The 19,517-nt window shown below is 63.6% G+C and overlaps 1 protein-coding gene across 6 annotated transcripts in view; it reads right to left on the reverse strand.

Moving 5' to 3' along the window:
* Positions 1–19,517, reverse strand: part of LOC122381200 (homeobox protein homothorax-like) — a 126,964-nt gene that overhangs the window by 23,928 nt on the left and 83,519 nt on the right. For all 6 annotated transcript variants that reach the window (XR_006256490.1, XR_006256491.1, XR_006256488.1 and 3 more), the window contains one exon: positions 16,118–16,194. Coding sequence is in view for 2 of the 6 variants with exons in the window: in XM_043365127.1 (XP_043221062.1) it covers positions 16,118–16,194 (77 nt within the window). In the remaining 4 variants the exon portion in view is untranslated. The remainder of the gene's footprint in view (positions 1–16,117; positions 16,195–19,517) is intronic.

Below are 19,517 nucleotides of genomic sequence, written 5' to 3' on the forward strand. Positions count from 1 at the left end.
CGCGTCCACCCAGCCACACGACAGAACAGGGAAAGATGGCGCCCGGAAAACCTCGTCGACTGGTCGTGTCACGAGCGCTATCTATTGGATAAGTTTGGCACAATTCACCCTGATACAACTTGGACATGATACAACTCACCCCGCTCTCCCCTACGGCCCGTCGCCGGCGGCAGCCGTACGGAGCGGCGGGCGCGGTGATGCCGGCGGCGCGCCGTTTACACGGGCCGTCCGCGGCCGACACGGCGCCGCTATGCAGGCCGCTCATCACCGGCCGCCGGCGCGCACAATATGCATTCGTTAATAATGGCCGCCGGCCGCGCGCCGATTGGATTTTTGGAACAAACAAGCGGCGCGCGCAGCGCTCGGCCGCCTAATTTGCATCGGGTGTCAATCACCGGCCGGCCCACCAACAACTGGTAATCAGAGCCGGCCGGTACCGGCTGACCACAACAGGGCTGCGCCGGCCGCCGCCGCGCCTCCGTCTGCCGCAGAGAGCGCCGTAATCGCCGCATCGGGCCGCGCCGCTAATGGCGCAGTGGCGCCGAAAACAGGCGCACTCGGGTCGGCCGCCACCGCCGCCACCGCCGCCAGCTCACAGTCCGTTAGCGCTATGAAGCCATTATTTTTGACATCATTTAAAATTCCAATTAGTCGAAGCCGGTCAGAATGCTGTTTACTAGTGGTTCGAGTTTTTCCTGCCTGGGACAAAAACTGCGCGCCATTACATTGTAACCGAGCTCGTCGAGCCGTACAGACATATACGTTGACCGGATCGGACCAGGAGCGGACCGGACCGGACCAGACCGGACCGGACCGGACCGGACCGGACCGGACCAGGAGCGGACCGGACCGGACCGGGGTGAGACCACGGACCGGACGGGACCTGGCGCCGGCCGCGGTCCGTCCCGGCCCGCTGACGGTGCGAGGACAGTCTGCAGTCTGTGGAGGGGTGGGGTCGGACAGACTGCAGTCTGTGGAGGGGTGGGGTCGGACAGACGGACAGTCTGCAGTCTGTGGAGGGTTGAGGTTGGACAGTCGGACAGCCAGCAGTCTGTGGAGGGGTGGGGTCGGACAGACGAACAGGACAGGCTGTCCCCGACCCGATCCGCGCCGGCCGTGGCGCCGCTCCAGCCCGGGCGGAGCGCTCCACACGCCAGCAATATCTCCTCGCTGCCTGAGATACGGTGACAGGGCTAGTTGGGCGAGCCGCCGCGCAACACTGGCAGACTTTTCGGAGAACGCCGGCCGGCCCCGCGCCGCGCGGCTGGAGCAGCGAGATTAGGGGGCAAATTTGATGGATCCAGTATGGAAATGACCCCGTATTTATCATCCGGTTGACAATGCAATTTCTTATCGCGCGGCGACGGCTTATGAGTTGAAAAGATCGAGTGACTTCCCGTTCGGACGAGACGCGCCCGGAGCCGGGGAGATCACCATCTAAATGTGCTCCGGGACCGGCAAAAAATCAACCCAAACGGCGTCGAACAATTCTGGGCAGAATGGAGGTTTTCTTCCATTTCGTCCGAAACAGCTATTCGCTTCAAAGCTAGGAGCCGGCTGGATGTTACACCCACTGAATAACGTGAGGAGTGCATTGTTGTTCGGTTACGTGTTGTGAGGCTGTAGGCCGGTGACATGCCACCGCCAGTAGTTCCGGCGGCTGCCGCTAGATGTCATGAGCGCGGCGTTCTGTCCGAGCTGCCATCTTCCCGTGGCGGGCTCGGAGGCACACCGCTCGTAAAAAGCCGCGCCGGCTGCAGCGGGCGGAGCGCGGGCTGCAGCCAATGGGGGCGCCGTGCCGCGTCCGGCCGTCCTGCCGGCTGCGGCGGCGTCACCGTCCCAGACGAGCCGCCGCCGCCGCCGCCGCCGCCACCGCCGCCACCGCCTCCTCCGACTAATAACCGGCCAATATCCGCGACCGACCTCAGACCCCACCCGATCATTACGAGTCATTATGGCGCGCTGCCGTGCGGCCAATTTACCTATCTGGCCGCCGCACAACAAACGGCCCCCGCCGCCGCCCCCGCCGCTCCGCCGCTCCTTTCTGCACCAGTGGCCGCCCAAAGGTTCACAGCGCGCGCGGCGCGGGGGTGCCGGTGTCGGTAGCGGCGGGGCGGTGAGCAGCCCCGCCGGCGGCGGCCCGGTACGGCACGCCCGGAAGGATTAGTAGCCGGCCGGGAGGGATTACCAGCGAGCTGCGCCGCCGCGCCGCCACAAGTGGTGCATTAGCGGCGCACCGGCGACTAATGCACCCGCCGGAGCCCGCGTCACCGGGTAAATGCTAATCGGAGCCGGCCGAGCCGAGCTGCGGCCGCGGCTGTTCGCCGTGCCTTCCTACAGGAGTGGCTGATGTTCGATCCTCCCCGTCCCTCCCTGCCTGCTCACTCGCTCCCTCCCCTCCCTCCCTCCCTCCCTCCACTATCCCACACACGGCTGTCGCCCCGCGGCAGGACCGCGCCACCCAGCCGCTCCCATGGACGACAAGCCAACTTAATAGGTTGTCGATAATCTATCATGTAGCATATCCCGTTTTCGCATGACCGCACATGCGTGACTGCGATACAAATAGCGTAAAAATAATGAGTGAAGCGCGCGGCCGGGCGGGTGGCGCGGTGCACCCGTACACGGCCCGTGTGACGTCATATCACGGAGCATCGCTGTCGCCGTGATGTCGGACACGAGGGCGGCACGCGAGCGGCCGTCACCGTAACGGAGAGTGACGTGACGCGCTGTGATGACGGCAGGCACGGCCGCGGCTCGGCGTCGGTCAGTGTGGACGCCACTGTAAGCTGGTGGTGGAAATATCTAACAGAGCCATGAGTACGAACTTCGAACCTACTGATGGGAGTCGCTTCAATAGAAGGCCAATGCCTCTGCACGATTGTGAGGCGTGCACAGCCGCTCTCATATCTCTCATGAACGCACATAGCTCTCCGGGTGCCCACAGCCCCTCCGCGGGCGCCCACAGCCCCTCCCGGGCGCCCACAGCCCCTCTCCGGTCGCGGGGCCGGCGGCGGCGGGGTCGTGGGACCAGCCGGTGCGGCGCGCTGGCACGCCGTAAACACGGCGCGCGGCGGCGTGAGCGGCGCGAGCGCGCGACACATGGCAGAGCGGCCGGCCACCGTCATTGGCAGTTTGCTCATGAGACCCCGAGTATCGCGATCGCCCCACAGATACACGCCAACAAAAAGAGCCATCCTTGAAAAAGTGGCCCGGACAAAAGAATGCGGCGATGAGGAGCGAGATAGCCGCTACGAGGGAACGGGCGAGATTGAAAGGCGCAGCGGGGGTCCGACGGCCCGGCCCGGCCGCCGGCCCAGGCCAGGTGCCGAGCAAAGTATCTGGCCCTCGCGGCCAGGCCGGGCCGGTCCCGCCGTGTGGCCGGGCGGACCAGAGGAGCACAGGGACGGTTTGGGACGGTTTGGGCCACGGCTGCGGAGGACAGTGGCGGGCCGGCCACAGTCGGGGGCACGGCTAGCTGAGCCGCCTCCCGGACCGTAAATTCGGGTCGGCCGGTGGCCCAGCGGGGGGCGCGCCGTTTGCCCCCTCGCAGCGGGCAGTCCCCGTAAAAAAGAGCATCGCTGTAAAAGGCAAATGATGTAATCGTGGGGCGATTCGGTTCGGGCGGCGGGCGGCGGGCGTATTCAGCGCGGATGACCGCCTCCGTCGGGTGTGGCCGCTCGTCTTTCTGCGGGGTTCACTGGCCAGCGCGAATACCTAATCCGGCCCGGTGTCTATACAGGCCGGCCGACGCCTCCCGGCCGCCGCCGGTAAAGCCCCACAAATAGAGAATAAATCCCCGGCCCGGGCAAATGGTGCGGCCATTGGGCGCCCATCTCGCCGCGCGGCGCCGGCCCCGGCGCGGCGGGGAGCGCGCCGGCCGTCACGGTTCGGCCGGTCGTGACGCCGCGCCGTCACGTTCGGCGTGTTGTGACCGACGTGATCCACTGGCAGCCAACAATGGAGCCATCGCGCCGGCCGCCGCGCGCGTGAGCCATTAACATTCGGCTCGACAGGCGAGCAAAGCCGTTTCTCTAGTCGACGCACTGTTTGCAAGGGTCTTCAACGTAATAGCATACAACTTTTTGTCCAACCAACAGGCTTTCGATTCATCCTTTTTGTCGTTACCTGTAAATGACCATTGACCACACTGTTCAACAAGGATCTGTTTTACATCAATGGACAGTTGTGGGCCGTTTCGTGAACAGATTTCCCGTAGTGTGAACCATTTCCAAGTGGATACTGTGGCCCGTTTCCAGGTAGTGCGGGGCCGTCGTGTGTCCGTATCACACGCTGGAGGCCATTAGCGCGCGCCGCGGAGCGTCCGTGGTCGGTGGGCGCTGTTCCGGACAGCCGCGCGCTCCAGTAGCCGCGCCGCCCGGTGGCATTACAGATTTCACGACCATTACGGCCGGCGCCCGTGGCCGGGACGTCGCTGGTCACGGAGTCGAGCTGTCCTCCGCGGCACACAGCTTTCTACTGGCGCCGCCACCCAGAGTCCCGTGTCCGACGGACAGCCCTCCGGCCAGCTCCGTGCGCCCAACCGCCCTCCAAACGAGACTCCCATTGACACCGACCTGACACGGCTGGCACAGCCGACACGACTGACACGGCCGCTCGGCCGCGGCGTGACAGCGTGCGGCCGTGTCGCGTTTATTGAGTGCTAAAGGCCGGCCAGACGGTGTTTGTTCGATGGTATCTGACTGACGACCGTCCCCCGATCAGACCATTTCATCTGGGAGGGCCGGATGCCGCGCATACCGGGCCGTCGGGCGTGCCTGCGCCACCGCCGAACCTCTATCTACCATCTCCTCCTCCTCCGTCCCTCTCTCTTCCCCTCTTTCCGACTCTCTCCCGCTCTCTCTCCACTCAGAGTTGGCAAAGTCCGTCGGATGTGCGCGACTCGTTAGGAGAGTGGATGCTCAAAGCGATCCTGTGAGCGCACGCGGCCTCTGTTGCATCCATTACGCTGGCGATGGTCGGCCAGTTGGGAGAGCAGTTTGTGCTCAGACGCCACGGGCGCCTGGCTGGCTGTGGCTCGGCTCGGGCAGGCCGTGTCCCGGGGACAGGTCAGCTGGTGACCCGGTCCGCCCGCGGCCCGCCGCTCGGAGCGCCGTCCTCTGCCGTCCTCTGGTGCGACGCGGCGGTGACACGGCCGAGCAGCTGCCTCCACCACAGACTCTAATGGAGCCAGAGGCACCTCAGTCGGTTTTTGTGCGTGTGTGGCGGCGGCCGATTGCGGTGGCGGCCCGTCCGCCGCCCCCCCCCCCCCGCCGCGCGCGCTGCAACTCACCGGCGCGGCGGCCGACGGAGACGTTTTTGCCCCACCGAAATACGCCAAGAAATGGGAAGGCAAGTACGGCCTCCATAAAAATCAATGAGTGTCGGTATAAAGCCATTACGGGCGGCATCATTCGCCGTGAACGGGCGCCCAGGGACGACGGCCGCCGGTCACGTCCAAAACCAATACCGATAAGGTACACCGGCGAGAGACCGGGAGTAGCGAGGAAGGAGAGTGGGGGAGAAGGGGAGACGAGGAAGGAGAGGTGGGGAGAAGGGGAGACGAGATGTGGCAGGCGAACAGAGGAGGGACACGACGGGAAGGTAAAGGCGGAAGTAGGAGACACGAAAGATGGAGATATTTGGGGAGATCGGAACAACTTGTGAAAGTGCTTGACACGAAAAGTCGTAGAGAATAAGCCACTGCTTGAGAATACATCAGACCGTTTGAATGGTGAAACATTGGCCGTTCCCTTACATTGAAACTAAGCAGTAGGTAGTTATTTCCTTTGATGTCGGGATTCCCTACTAGTGAATTTTGATAAGCTAAATAAAACTGTCTGAAGTTAGATAAGAGCAGTTCTTTCACCGTGCAACAAAAATGGAAGGCACAGTGCCAGCTGCTGGGATAATGGACGTGCGCTGCAGTGAATTAATGTGCAGATGCCGAGAGAGATGCCGTGTAATGATTTATGCTAAGTAGCCCACAAAGCCGTGTTATCTGAGGACGCGGCGCCGTGTGTCTGGCGGTCGTCTCGGTGTCGGGGGGCTCGTTAATAGTGCGCCCCACCTGGCGTGTCGCCGCCGCCGCCGCCGCCGCCGGTGGCTGGTGTGGCCGCCGAGACCGCCACCCGCCGCCCGATACTATCGCACCGGCCCCCGACACGAAACGGCAGCGCGGCCCGGCCCCGTGTCACCTCCCGACCTGCACACCCGGAGCCGCCGGACAGCCGCTCCGTCAGCGTCACGGCGCAGTAACGAAACGTGACGCTGCCCTGCACCGCGGCGCACTCGGCGCTAACGAGCCGCGCGGCCGCGGCGACCGCTGGGCCCGCGCGGAGTCCGCTCACTCCGCCCGGCAATGCGGACAAAAACAGTCGGCCGGCGGCACTCCCACTCGGCTCCATTCCGCTAATTAAGCTGTTGTACATTTTCATCACGGCCCGGCAAACATGTGCGCTGAAAAGTTCCTCCAAAGGAAATGCCTCCATTAGGCGCATTGCGAAATTGAATACCTCGCCTAATAGCGTCATAAGCCCAGATGACGCTGAAATAATCGGCAAGAGTTAAATAATTTGCGTCCTGTAATTTTTCAGTGAAATCATCATTCAATTTGCTGCAGGCCGGCATTATGTGCGTTAATTCGCGGCCTGTCACGCTGGGATCGCGCACGGCCCGCCGTGAAAAACGAGCTCAACACAGTGTTGTACATTCAGAGCCGCCGCGGGACGCGCCGCGCGTGGGACGCGCTCGGCACAGCGGCGACAGACCCGGCGCGGTACGCGGCCCCGTCCACCCCTGACCGGCCCGCTCCAACATAACGGCAACAGCGCGCGCGTCGGCGGTCCCCGATCAACGAGGCACGCGCACCATCCTCCGTCCAGCAATTAACTGTTATTTAGAGCCCATCGAAAGTGGGTCGAAAATTACCCGCAAAAACCGCACGTGCGCCGGCGAGCCAGCCAACGCAGTGGGCCTTCCAGCAGTGGCGGAGCGGCTGATGAACATATTACGGCACGATTACTCATAGTAAGGCAGCCGGGCCGGCGCGCCGCCGCGCCGGAGGACGCTGCGCGTGGCATCGGTTATCCGGCCTCAGCTCGGGCCATCGTCCCGCGCTCAGACAGCAGTGGGTCCCCATTTGTCACAGACACGGCCGGCGACAGCGAGAGGAGCTCGGGGCGCGCCGGTGGGTCTCCGCGAGAGGAGCTCGGGGCGCGCCGGTGGGTCTCCTCGGAGCTCCAGGGGTCCGTCCACCGCTGCCGTGTACGGGCACTGGTCACTGCTGGGCACTGGGCAGGGACGGTCACTGCTGGGCAGGGACGGTCACTGCTGGGCAGGGACGGTCACTGCTTAGTGCTCAGACAGGACCACGGCCGGTGGGCGGCGGGCTGCCGCGGACCCCACACGGCGCGGCCCGGGCGCTGATCGGGCAGATCGGCGGCGGCCCGCTCAGGTGCCGAGCAAACAGTCAATGAAACGCTGGGAGATGATCAAACTACCAGGCGAAAACAGAATTTTTGATTTATCTCCGCTCCCAACCTGCTGCGAGAACGCCGCATTTGCATACAGCGAATGGAAACGGTGATGAATTACGGCGGCGGCCGCGCGCGCCGGCCGTACCGCGGCGCGGCGCACCGGCGGCGGTCCTGGCGCGGCGCGACAGTTCAGCGCAGAGGAGACGCCCGTTCGGACAATCCGCGGGCGGCGGCGCGACCGGGGCCGGGGCGGCCAGGCCAGCTCGTTTTAAGCCCGTGATTAATGGTGACTCTTTATTCGTTTTCATCTGTCACGGCGCGGGCGGGGCCCGGATTATCGAAGGTGACAGAGAAACAATGGTTACTATGGTTACATGTGTCACGCCGCTGAGCGGCCGTCGCGGGGACAAATGGCTGCGCGGCGCCGACGTCTCTGGCGCGGCGATGTCTCAGATAGGATGCCGCCGTCGGGCCGGCGCGAGCGTATCGCACATAAGAATGAAGACCTCACGGGACATCGGTTTTTCTCCTACCGACAGGCCTGCGCCTCCAAACGCCAACTCAGACGGTTAAAAACGCGTGAAAATTTGTAATTTATAAACCGGCTCAGACAATGGGCGCGATGACAGGGCAAGATTAGCCGTCAGACAGGCATAGCACACTTTTGGCCATTTTTGCATCTGTTCGCCGGCGCCGCGGCGCGCCCACGTTACGCCGTCCAAGCCGTGAAATTGCGCCGTCCACGCCGCAGCGGGGTATCTGGCGCACGAAGCGCCCTGCGCCACCGCGCCTGTGCGCCATCGCGGGCACGACACATGCATTATAAATATCACCCCAGAAAAAAATCCCATTTCCGTCGGCAGTGGGCGATGGCGGCCGGCGGATTACTTCTTAGCGAGCGGCGATTACCGCAAACATGAAAACGGCCCTAATGGCCGGCCCATTGTCGGCCAATCGTTAGCTGCCGGTGGATGTGGCCTCCGCCAGTCCCGTTTTTGTGTGCCAGAGCCGCTGCTTTATTAGGTTAGGACGAGCGACAGGGAGCGACGGCCACTTACAGGCCGCGCTCGGCCACAGGGCGCCGCGGGTGTCGCAGCTCCGGCTGCCATATCCCACTGTCGGCTGCCATATCCCCTTCATTTGGCACCCGTCAGCCGCACCGGCAGTCGAATCAACAGCTGCTGCATTAATAAAAACCCGCTTCGGCCGCTGTCAGTTTTTATCCGCTTACGGAGCGCGGCTGGCCGGGCGGCGCCAGTGCGCGCGCGCGCGCAGTTCATTACGATTATTTGGAGCGAGTCGGTCGGGGCGGCATTGGTCGGTGATTAGGCGGGCCGACTCGCAGCCGCCATATGCTACCTGTAACTTATGTGTTGTTCCACCCCGTGCTGCCGGGCGGCCGCCGCCGGCCCACGTCTAATTACCACAGAAAATGATGAGAAATAATCAGAAAGGAAAGGGGACGGCGCACCCGCCGGTCGCTGCTTGCTTCCGGCAACAGGACGACTGAGTTCCCCCGCGGGTAAGAGGACCAAGCGGTCCGCAGAGCGGCGGTCCGGCGCCGACACGGCAGCGACACCGCCGACCGGGCGGTCGTTTGTCAGCGCGACACTCCAGCTGTCACCTGGCCCCGCCCCCGGTGTCAGGTGTGACGTCACCCGGCCGTGACGTCACCGGGACGGTCATTTGTAATGTGCGGTCCGGCCCGGTGTCGGTCGGTGGTGGCGATCCATCACGACCGGCCGACCAATAGTGCACGTGCCACGCGGCGCTCCGACCAGGCCAGCGGATACCGCGGGTCCGGCGGATACCGCGCGGGTCCGGTGGATATCGAGGTCGACGCTGTCCATACAGGATCCAGCGGACGCGCAGACACGAGCTCGGCGTTCCTGACGTGTGTTGTTGACGTGTGTTGCTCGGTGTGAACAGGCTCCGACACACCGGCACTCGGTGTCGGCTGCCGGGCCCGCGCGGCCCTACAGCGCGTCCATCGAGTGGTCCGCTGGGGGCGGCGGCCGGCCCTGTCACCGGACGTCACCGGACGCTGTCAGCCGGCCGGTGACGGGCCGTGTCAGCCGCGTTTACCGGCGCCCTGCCTACAGGCGGCCGCGGCTGACGGCGGTCATTACATACGGCGGTGACGGCGGCTGGCGGGGTCGCTGAGGGCGGCACCGACAGGCCCCAATCGGCGGCCCGGCCGGTGGACATGTCCGCCAGCGCCGCCGCCGCCGCCGCCGCCCACCCCGGTCATACCGCGCAGGTGGTCCTCGCAGGGTCGGAGGAAGCTGTGATAACTGGGGCGACCTGAGCGGACCAGCTGGACCACCGGACCAACGGACCATCACAGGACCGCAGCTGGACCAGCACCAGCGACTGGTGGGACAGCACCGGGGGCAGAACAGGTCACCTGGCCGGGTAACGCCCTCTGACAGAGGTCGGATAGAGCCATCGCCATCGAGAAGCCGATCTAAACCTGTCCCGTCCGGAGCGGCTCACACCGAGCCGGCATGACTTGCGTTAAGCCGTGTCGGATGAGTCAGCCGAGGTATGACGGGTGGTTGTGACAGCGGCCCTCGACACCGCGCCGAATGCTCGGTGACGGCTCAGCGCAGCACAGAGCGGCCCTTCAGGACCGCCCTCGGACCGCCGAACGGTATCACAGCGGGGTCACTGTGAGCGGGTCAGGGTGGACGGCACAACGTCAATCTCCCTGAGCCGCCGCCGGCTGCCGCGGTCCACTCTTATTTAGCTTCAAATTGTCCCTGAGCTGCTCCCTCGGTTCCTACTCCCTCGGTCTTTCCCGACTATCCCTGCCTTCCCGTCTCCCCAGTGTCTCCTATGGCCGTCCGCCGCGCCGCGACCCGCCCCTCTCTCTGCCCCAGAGGCGCCCCTCTCTCTGTTCCAGAGCCGCCGGCGCCGGTGACGGGCCGCCCGCGCCGGAACCGCCGCGCCCCCCGCGCCGCGCCGCGTCTGTCTCCGCCGTGATGACGGCTATCGACGCGGCGCGACGATGCCGCCGCGGCCCGGACCGCCCCGATGACAGTACTCGACGACAAATGCCCGTCATCCGACCGGCAATATGCTTATTTCAATTGTAATTTGGCCAAATCAGCGGCGACCCGGGCCGGCCGCGGGGACACCCGTCATTTCTGCGCGCCGCTAACAAGTGTGTGGGTGAGCGGCGGGGCGGTCGGCCGGCGGGGCCGCGCGTCAGCCCCCCCCCCCTACCATCCCTCCCCCACAGACCGCAGAGACCGGCCACGTCACTCAGCGCGTCATTGAGTGCCGCCGAAATTGTAGACAGCGCTGTTTGCGTGCGCTTCTGTCATCATTTCAGTTCAGTCAAAAGCGTGTAATTTAGACGTTGTTATATTAACGCGGACAAAAAGTGGCACTGGCCGGCCGCCGCGGCGGACCGGCGCCAGCAGACAGACAGACGCCGCCGATCGGCCCCTGACGCGACCCCGGCCCGCCTCAGGTGTGACACAGGATTAGCGCCACAATGGCACCGCAATGATTAACGTCCGCCGGCGGCGGGCCGAGAAGCGCCCCGGGCGACTGTCAATGCAGCCGGCCGCGTCAATTGGAGCTGCACGTGACAGCGCAGCGGCGGCGGCGGCGGCGGTGCCACGTCACGAGCCGCTCGGCGACAATTACCGCAAGTGCACCGGCTGAATACCGGATAAAAATGGCTTTGTCTCGGCGCCCGACGGCGTCATTTGCAGCTGGAGACTCGCAGACGCACCGCGTGTCGTCGCACGCGAGCGGCGCTGCCAAACGGCGACACCACAAAAACGTCGCGTCTCCGGCCGCGTCGCCGCCGTTGCGTCGCTGTCGCCGCGGCGGCCCGGAGGCCATTAGCGGCGCTCGGCGTCGTCCGGCGTTTAGAGCGTGTTCGGGGGCCTATTTGGCCGGCCATTAGAGTTCGGAAATGAGTCCGCCGGGTATCGGCCGCGGCGCAGCGCCGTCGGCCGGTAAATCAGACGGTCGCAACCGCCAGCCGCCATCGCTGCCATCGCAGACACCGCAAAAACACACGCACTGGCCGTGCGCGACCGCACAAAAAGTCAGACCGATAATGGAAGTAACAGACGAATTAAAAGCGGCGCGGCGGCGATGACTGCGCGGCCGGTGCGGCGGCGGGCAGCCGATTCGCCGCGCTCGGTCCCACTGATTGGGTAGTTCATTTCAGCCGCCTGTTTGTCGGCCACCTCATTTCGAGTCCAACAATGAGCTCACTTTCGGGCGTTTTTAATTGCAGTGACGGACGGAATCGAAAGCGCAATACTTCCACGTGAATTACCCAAATTACGGCCAATTGCCAGTGCATGTTATGGACTCTGTTGAAAACAATCGCCGGCGCCAGTGTGCATTCAGCTGGGCCGCGGCAGGGCGCCGCCGCGGGCCCGTGTCGATCGCACCACCTGCCGCGGGCAGGACACGCCCGGGACCGCCCGGCGCTGCGGAGGCGGCGAGGGCGAGTTCCCCGCACATGACGCATTAAAGTCGCCCGCCAAGGAGCTCTCCGGCACAGTCTACCCGGCATTATGCAGGCGGTGGTCGGATCACAGACTTCCTGCTGCAATAAATCGCATTTAAAATGCACTACTCGGTCCAAGAGGCTGATTTGAATAGCAAACACGGACGCGATATGGCCGGCAGCTGTGGACGATGGGACGATCGGGCTCGATACGATGCGCAATGCCTTACGCCCGATCGATTAAGAATACGATAAATATTTAAATAGCACTCTGCATGACATGCGTAGTTGAGGCAACGGAGGCACATTTGCAAATGCACTCGTGTATCCCGATCAAAAGCCATCAGAATCGCGGGCCGAATTCGGTATCTGACAGAGCCGAATTACCATGCGGTAGCCGCGTTGAACCGGCTACCGCTCTGACGAGCAAGTGTTCGCCGTCAAAACATATAATATAACACGGCGGCGCATCTCTGTCTGACATGTCACCTGTCACTCATCGGGGCAGCACTCGGACACGTACAAAAACAATCAGAGTCAAACCGGGCCCGCTCTGCATCATATTATCCATAACAAAATATCCGACGCGTTGCACTGCCAACCGTTTAATGATTAACCACCCGCTGGGGATGATAAATCGATAGTCGATATTCGCAGATGTTTGTAGCCGTTCGCTGCCAAACTGCAGCGGCCGCCGGTGCTCGATCAGCTCTGTCCGCGGCGTGTCCAGCCAGCCCCTGACGGCCGGCCGCTCCCCGCCCCGCCGCGGTCGATGGTGTTTGGGTGATCTGGCCTCGGTGGCCACAACAGCGGCGTCCATTTAACCCCTTATCTGGCCGCCTAATTTCCTCGGCGCCACTCATCGCGGTCCAATCTGGCACGCTAGCGTTCCATCGCGGTGCGCGTGCCGGCCCGAGTGGCCAGCGCGCCCCCGCCGCCGCCGACGATATCCTAATTTGCTGCCGAGATTACGCTGGGAGGCAATCGACGGGCCAGTGGCCGGGGTCTGCCGGCCCTCGGCGGGGCAGCAGTCCGACCGCTGGTGATGAGAAGAGGAGCACTCGGGACCCCAACCCGTCCCCGCCAGAGTCCCCACTCCCGGGAGCTGCAGTGGACAGGACCGACAGACGACACAGCGCGCTGGTCTGTACCGACCGCACAGAGCAGGGCACGCGGTCCTCGACATCCTTCAGTCCCGGACGGGCGCGCCGCGCAGATAAGCAGACCACAGTTCTTGGCGCGGGCTGGCGGCGGTGGCGGCGGTGACCGACGGTAGCGGAGGTGGCGGGTCGCGCGGCGCGTCAGCAATGCCACTGGGACGCCGGCCGAGGGATATTTGGCGATTTGTGCCGGCCGTCCGGCCGACTTTGGCGGATTCTGTGCATTCCGCCGTACGCGCCTGTCAGCCGGCGGCGCCAGCGACTGCCAGCGACTGCCGGCGTGGCGGTGGCCCGTGCCTTCAGAGGTCAGGGAGGGGTAGAGGGTGTCACGGAGGTGGCTGACAGATGACTAACAAGAGTGAAAAATTTCCCGAGGAGTGAAAAAGTGTCACAGAGAGTGAGCATATAAAGAGTGAAGCAAACAGAGCGTCAGATGGCGTGTATCAGAGTGCCTCTGCCGCGTGGTCTCCCAGGCAATGACGGGAGCTCGCGCCAGAGCGGGGAGCGGGCTGCAGAGAGCAGCGGCCGGCCGGCCGGGTTCCGTCCCCCGGTGGACCGGCAGGGTACAGTTTCAGTCCGGGTGGCCGGGGGTGCCAGGGGGACACGGCGAGGACCGGGTCCCCAGAGACCGTCTCCTGGCCGGCCGCTCCGAACACCCCTGCGGTGCAGCCAGCGCCCCAATCGACCCCCATCTGTCCACTGCAGCCGGCCGACGCCGCGGCGTCCACTCCATTAACTCTAAACAACGGCGGCAGCGCCGGCCGGCCGGCCGGACCGGCCAGACGTGACCGGCCACTGGCCGGCCGGCCGCGCGCGCTGCCGCTCCGCCGGCACCATTAAACCCATTGTCTCATTAGCCATTTCATCAGCGGTCGGTGCCCATTTTTGGAGCGCCACCCGGGGCGCGGCTTTATGCGAGAAGCGGTTTTGCCGCGGCGCGCGGCGGGCGGTCGCCTGTCGCGCGGCACATCATTACGGCCGCTTATCAAAGGCCGGCACCGGTAATGAGCCTTGCGCGCCCACTCGCCGCTCCGACGGCCGACTGAATAAAACGCCAAAATCAATACGTGAATCGGCATCTTTGGCTACGATGACAGGGCTGGCGGCGGCGACGGCGTATCATTAGCATCATCGACGAGAGGCGGCATCGCACCGCGCCGCGACCGCCTCCCCGCGCCGCTAGAGCGCCGCGACCGCCTTCCAGCGCCGCTAGAGCGCCGCGACCGCCTCCCAGCGCCAGGGGCGGATCCAGAAAATCTCCAAGGGAGGGGCCATCAGAAACCAGGAGGCCCCCCCCCCCATAATCCCACCTGTTGGAGGCCCCATCTTCCCACTTGTTGGGCCCCCCCCCAAAAAAAAAAACTGCGTCTATTGAGCTTATCTAGCTGTTCAGGCAACATCTCAACATCTGTGCAGGCTTGGAGGCCCTCTGTGCAGGTTAGGAGGCCCTGTAAAAGTGGTCATCTCTGTGAGTATAAGAGACCTCCAAGTTATGAAAAGCTTTACCAATCTTCTAACAAAGAAGTGTTCTCAGCTAGTCTTCTAAGAAATAACTAAGTGGGTAGGTTAAAAAAAAAACTCATCGGATTTCGGCCACTTTATTTTCAGGAGGCCCCCTTTTCAGCTTTTTAACTTTTTAACTTTTTATTTTATTTTTGAAAAAAATCGGCCAAGGGGGGGGGCATGGCCCCCATGGCCCCCCCTTGTATCCGCGCCTGCCCAGCGCCGCTGCAGCGCGCCACGACCGTCGCCGAGCGCCCGTCCGACAAACACGACTAGCCGCACGCTGAATGCTTCAACGAGCAATTGCAATAAATTATGTTTGTTTTCGGAGGATCTCGGCTCGCGGAGGAGGGGACAAAAAGCGAGCCGCCGCCGGCTGGGTGGCCGGACCGGGCCGGGCCGGGCCGGGCCGGCGGTGTGCGCTGCTGCCCAGGGACGGCCGCCGGGCGACCCTCGCCCGCCGGACATCTCAGCGAGGTGGCCAGCCGGCCGGACATAGTCCCGATCCCCGGCCATCAGCGCCGCATTAAAATGCATAGAGTCTATCACCGCCCGTTATCCCATAAGCGTCCAGTTCTGGCCGGCTTCACTGCTGATGGGGTGGCCGCCGCTCAAATTTGACGGACTCGCCGCGGCGCCGGCGGCTCTGACGCGGCTGGAACGATTGCGGCGCAGCGCGGCGAATCGAGAGCGCCGCGGGCGCCGCACGCTCGCCGCTAACGAAGCAAACCGATCCGAAAAACACAGCCGGCTAGGCGGGCGCTGCGGCCATTACTGCGCGCGGCGCGGCACGGCGCGGCGCACTGGCCGCGGCGCGCCGGTTCGGCCGCCATCCGATAGGATCGTGCGCCGCCGGCCGGCGGTCGTGGCGGCCGGCGGCGCCGTTTTAATGACCGCCGATATGCCGTGTAAGCTTATTAGCCGCGTGGCGGCAACCAATGCGGCGCCGGGCCGGCTGATTTGTGGCCGCGCGCCGCGCCGAATGCGCCGTGACCCGTGACCCGCGCGTGACCCGGCGGCGCGCGCAGCCAATCAGCGGCCGGCGCGGCGACCCGGCGCGACCCGCCGGCCGGCCGCGCGACACCATGAATAATGCATCGGCGCGGCCGGCGCAGCTCAGGGGGATGAGGGGCGGGCGGGATGGCATTCCCGGCGCCGCCCCCAGCATAGCTCCGGCCCTCCTCCTCCCGCTCTCTCTCCGCTCTGCCTGACCCCGGCTCCGTGACCGCGCGGCCGTCTCCGCGCGAGGTGCTCACCCGGCGCTAATAACCGCCGACCCGCCGGCAGTCGGCGCGGATCAGCCAGCAGGGGGCATATTGGATGTGGTTTTAACGCGCCCTTTGTTCTACTCCGACTCAACCCGTCCCGGTTTAATTGCGTGTGAAGCGCAGATTGGCGCGCTCATCGGTAAGATGCAAAAAGGCGCGGAGCTGAGCGTCGAACGGCCCGGCGCGGGGCACTGTGTGGGGGGGGGGGGGGCAGGGTTCAACACTCACCAATTGTTGACCTGCAGTATTGTCAGGCCCGTGTCCTGCGCCAGCTGCTTCTTTTGGTCTTCTGACGGGTACGGATGCTGAAACAGACAGACACATACGTCACACACAGTAGACACACAATGAGCCCGCCGGCGCTGGTGAACGGTGGACACAGGTGCGGCTCGGTGACATGTTTGGATCGCACTTCATTCGTGCCAGCCCCGCCCCGACTCCGGCGGCCCCGCCAACCGTCCCAAGGCCGAGCCATTTCCATGCCATAAAGTTCGGACACTAATCGTCGTCGGCATTCGCGGCGCACGTGACAGCTGGCGCACCCTGTCGACGTTTCCAGCGCGCCGTCTTCGCCGCACTCGCGCCGCCACTAATGCTTCTCTGCCACGCAACGTAGCGCCATTTTGAATTAAACCACCTGACACTTTTCCCATTTAGAAGTTTGCCGGGCAATCTGGCACTTTCGGCTCACTTACGAGCTCCTAAAGGAACTCGCAGATGAGTGCGGATCGCGCGCATTAAGGAAACGGACCGAGCAGAACACGACCTCTTAAATATGCATAACGCCCGGCGGTATGGGAGCAGAGATGACTTCCGTGGGCGTTAAAACAAACGCAGATGGCACCGAGACTTCAACGCCGCGCCGCTGCCCTTTTACGACGCAGTATCCAACTCAACGGCCCTCAGAGCTTCGCCTAACCGGGCAAATATCCAATAAAATTATTCTCCGTCGTGATCACATAGTTTCGGAGCGCGTTTCGGCGAATGCACACGCCGGCCTACCGTAGTGGTCCGCCCACATGCGAGGGCGGGTCGCCGAGCAATTAGACCGCGGGAGCAGCGACGGCACGCCAGCGACAAACGCGACAGCACGCCAGCGACAAACAGACGGCGTCCGGGGACGACGCGTCTCACTGTGACGAGCTGTCGCAGCTCCCCGGACCACTGCTCTCTCTCGCTCTCTCTCTGCTGCAGCTCCCCGGTTGTCGCAGCACCCCCGAGAGGCGCTGTCGCAGCTCCCAGACCGTCGCAGCTCCCCGGGAAGCACTGTCGCAGCTCCCCGGCTGTCGCAGCTCCCGGGAGGGTTGCAGCTCCCCGGCTGTCGCAGCTCCCCGGGAAGCACTGTTGCAGCTCCCCGGCTGTCGCAGCTCCCAGGAGGGCTGCAGCTTTCAGGACGGGTCGCAGCTCCCCGGCTGTTGCAGCTCCCCGGCTGTCGCAGCCCGGCCGTCGCCAGTCTATTTCAGCCACCTCTCCGGAATATAAAATAACATCGCCGCACCGCTTCTGAATAGCAATTGTTCCGCCAATGTCTCCCGCGGGGACTGAAATATTCAGCTGCGAACCGCCACACTATCGATGGCTTATTTATTGTTTGGTGATATAGAATATTTTCCGCCTCCCCGGGGCCCGTTTATGCCGACGGGCCGGCTCGCCATATAGGCGCCGCGCGGAAGTGTGTCCCGCCGCATATCAAGCACGGATCGTCTCCCGAAATGGGGAGGCCGGTGATGTCAGCAGCGGTCTGACCCGGCCGGGCGACACCCGGCCCGGGGGGGGGGGGACAGCCGGACAGGGGGCGCCGGACAGCCGGACAGCCGGACAGGTGGCGGCGTGCCAGACAGGTGACCCACGGGGTCGCACAGACGGGAGGGGTGATTACAAAACGACAGAACAGACAACTCTGTGTTGTGATTAAAAGATACAGGAATATGTAAATAACAACAATAAATCAAAAGTGAAACACGCCCCAGGCCAATAAGGCCGGATGCCTTTTGTAGAAACAGACGGCAAACGGAAAGTCGGACAACTACCCAGACGTGCAGCTGCCATTCGGCCAGCCCCTTCAGTTGCTGACTTCAAATATTAACGTGAAATGCTCGTATCCAATTACTGCAGGGATTCAGTAATTGGATTTCGTCTCTGGGACTCGGGAGTGCGCCGGCACGAGCGGGCGGGAATAATTTCTGAGCTGGAAATCCGGTTAGTGCCGAACGGTCCGGCCGGTGGGCGGTGCCGGACCGCGCCGCCCGGAGAGGCGGTACGGTCAGATACACTGTACCAGAGGGGCGCCGGAGAGGCGCCACGGTCAGATACACTGTACCGGAGTGGCGCCGGAGAGGCGGGACGGTCAGATACACTGTATACAGAAGGGGCGCCCACTGCGGCAGGCGGTGACCCAGCACAGTTCCGACCGAACTGCACTCGCTGGGACCAATACTCGGCCGCTGATCTATGGATAACGCTGGTCCTGTGACCGCACATGTAATGTGCTGAACAATTTATTTCGATTCCTGACACATGCGTGTCACATGAAATCCTTAACGCTCGTGGACATACACTTCAAGTGATAATTCAATGAGGTCCAATATATTTTCGCAGCCCTTGCATTGATGACAGGGTGATTTGAGTGTCACATTAAACCAAATCACACGACATGGTTGGCGATTGCCCCACGGAGTCCGCTCTAAACGGCACGTTTACAGCGCGTCTGGCAGCGCATGTCACTTCCATCGACCGATTCACTTTAAATCGCATTATTCAGCGCGGTTGTCCGCGGCTATAAAATCAGCCTCCATCAGTTGATCGGTGGCAATGCGTCACCAGCCTGACCCTATACCACCAGCATGGCCTGACGTGGCGCGGGGCGTCCGGCCGCCGCTCTCACACACACACACACACGCCGACCCCCGCCGACAATGGTAACTGACTGGACGGGCGTCGTCAGCGAGTACACAGTAGCCGGCGCGGCTGGTTGGCGGCTGGTCACCGACGACAGGTCATGTCTATCGGAGATCTCCGACACGCCGCGTCCTCCAGATACCCGGCCGATGGCGGTCGCCGCCTGCTAACCGCAGCACCCAGCACCATGCACGGGCGGTGCGCCGCACCATTGGTATTCCAGGCGAGCCGTCCCAGAATCGAGCTGTAGTGCACTTGATATGCCGAATCAATTGACTGGGGAGGACAAAACTTGTCCATGCAGATAGCCCGGCGATAGGAGGCTCATTATTTTCGCTGACATCACGGATGCTGGGCTGCCGATCTGGGAAGCGGCCCGCTCTCTGGCCAGGACTGAGTCCAGCAGCCCACTCTCTGAGTCCAGCGGCCCGCTCTCTGAGTCCAGCGGCCTGTTCTCTGGCCTGGACCGAGTCCACTGACTGGCAGTCCGGCCCGGGACTGAGTCCACTGGCCCGCCCATCGGTCCCGCCGCCGCGCCGTTTACACAGATGTCCGCCGCCCGCATCGCGTTTGCCGGCGACGAGACGAGCAAATAGTCCGCGGTAGTTCGCAGTGTCAGCTGTCCCAGCTGTCCCAGCTGTCCCAGTGCACCACTATCCGGCCTGTCCTGGCTGTCCCAGTGTCCGGCAGGTCGGTCCTGCCGGTCCTGCGGGACGGGCGCTGATTCTCC

This window comes from Amphibalanus amphitrite, unplaced genomic scaffold, assembly GCF_019059575.1.
Source record: "Amphibalanus amphitrite isolate SeventyFive unplaced genomic scaffold, NRLGWU_Aamphi_draft 000010F_arrow, whole genome shotgun sequence".
Classification (NCBI taxonomy): Eukaryota; Metazoa; Arthropoda; class Thecostraca; order Balanomorpha; family Balanidae; genus Amphibalanus; species Amphibalanus amphitrite.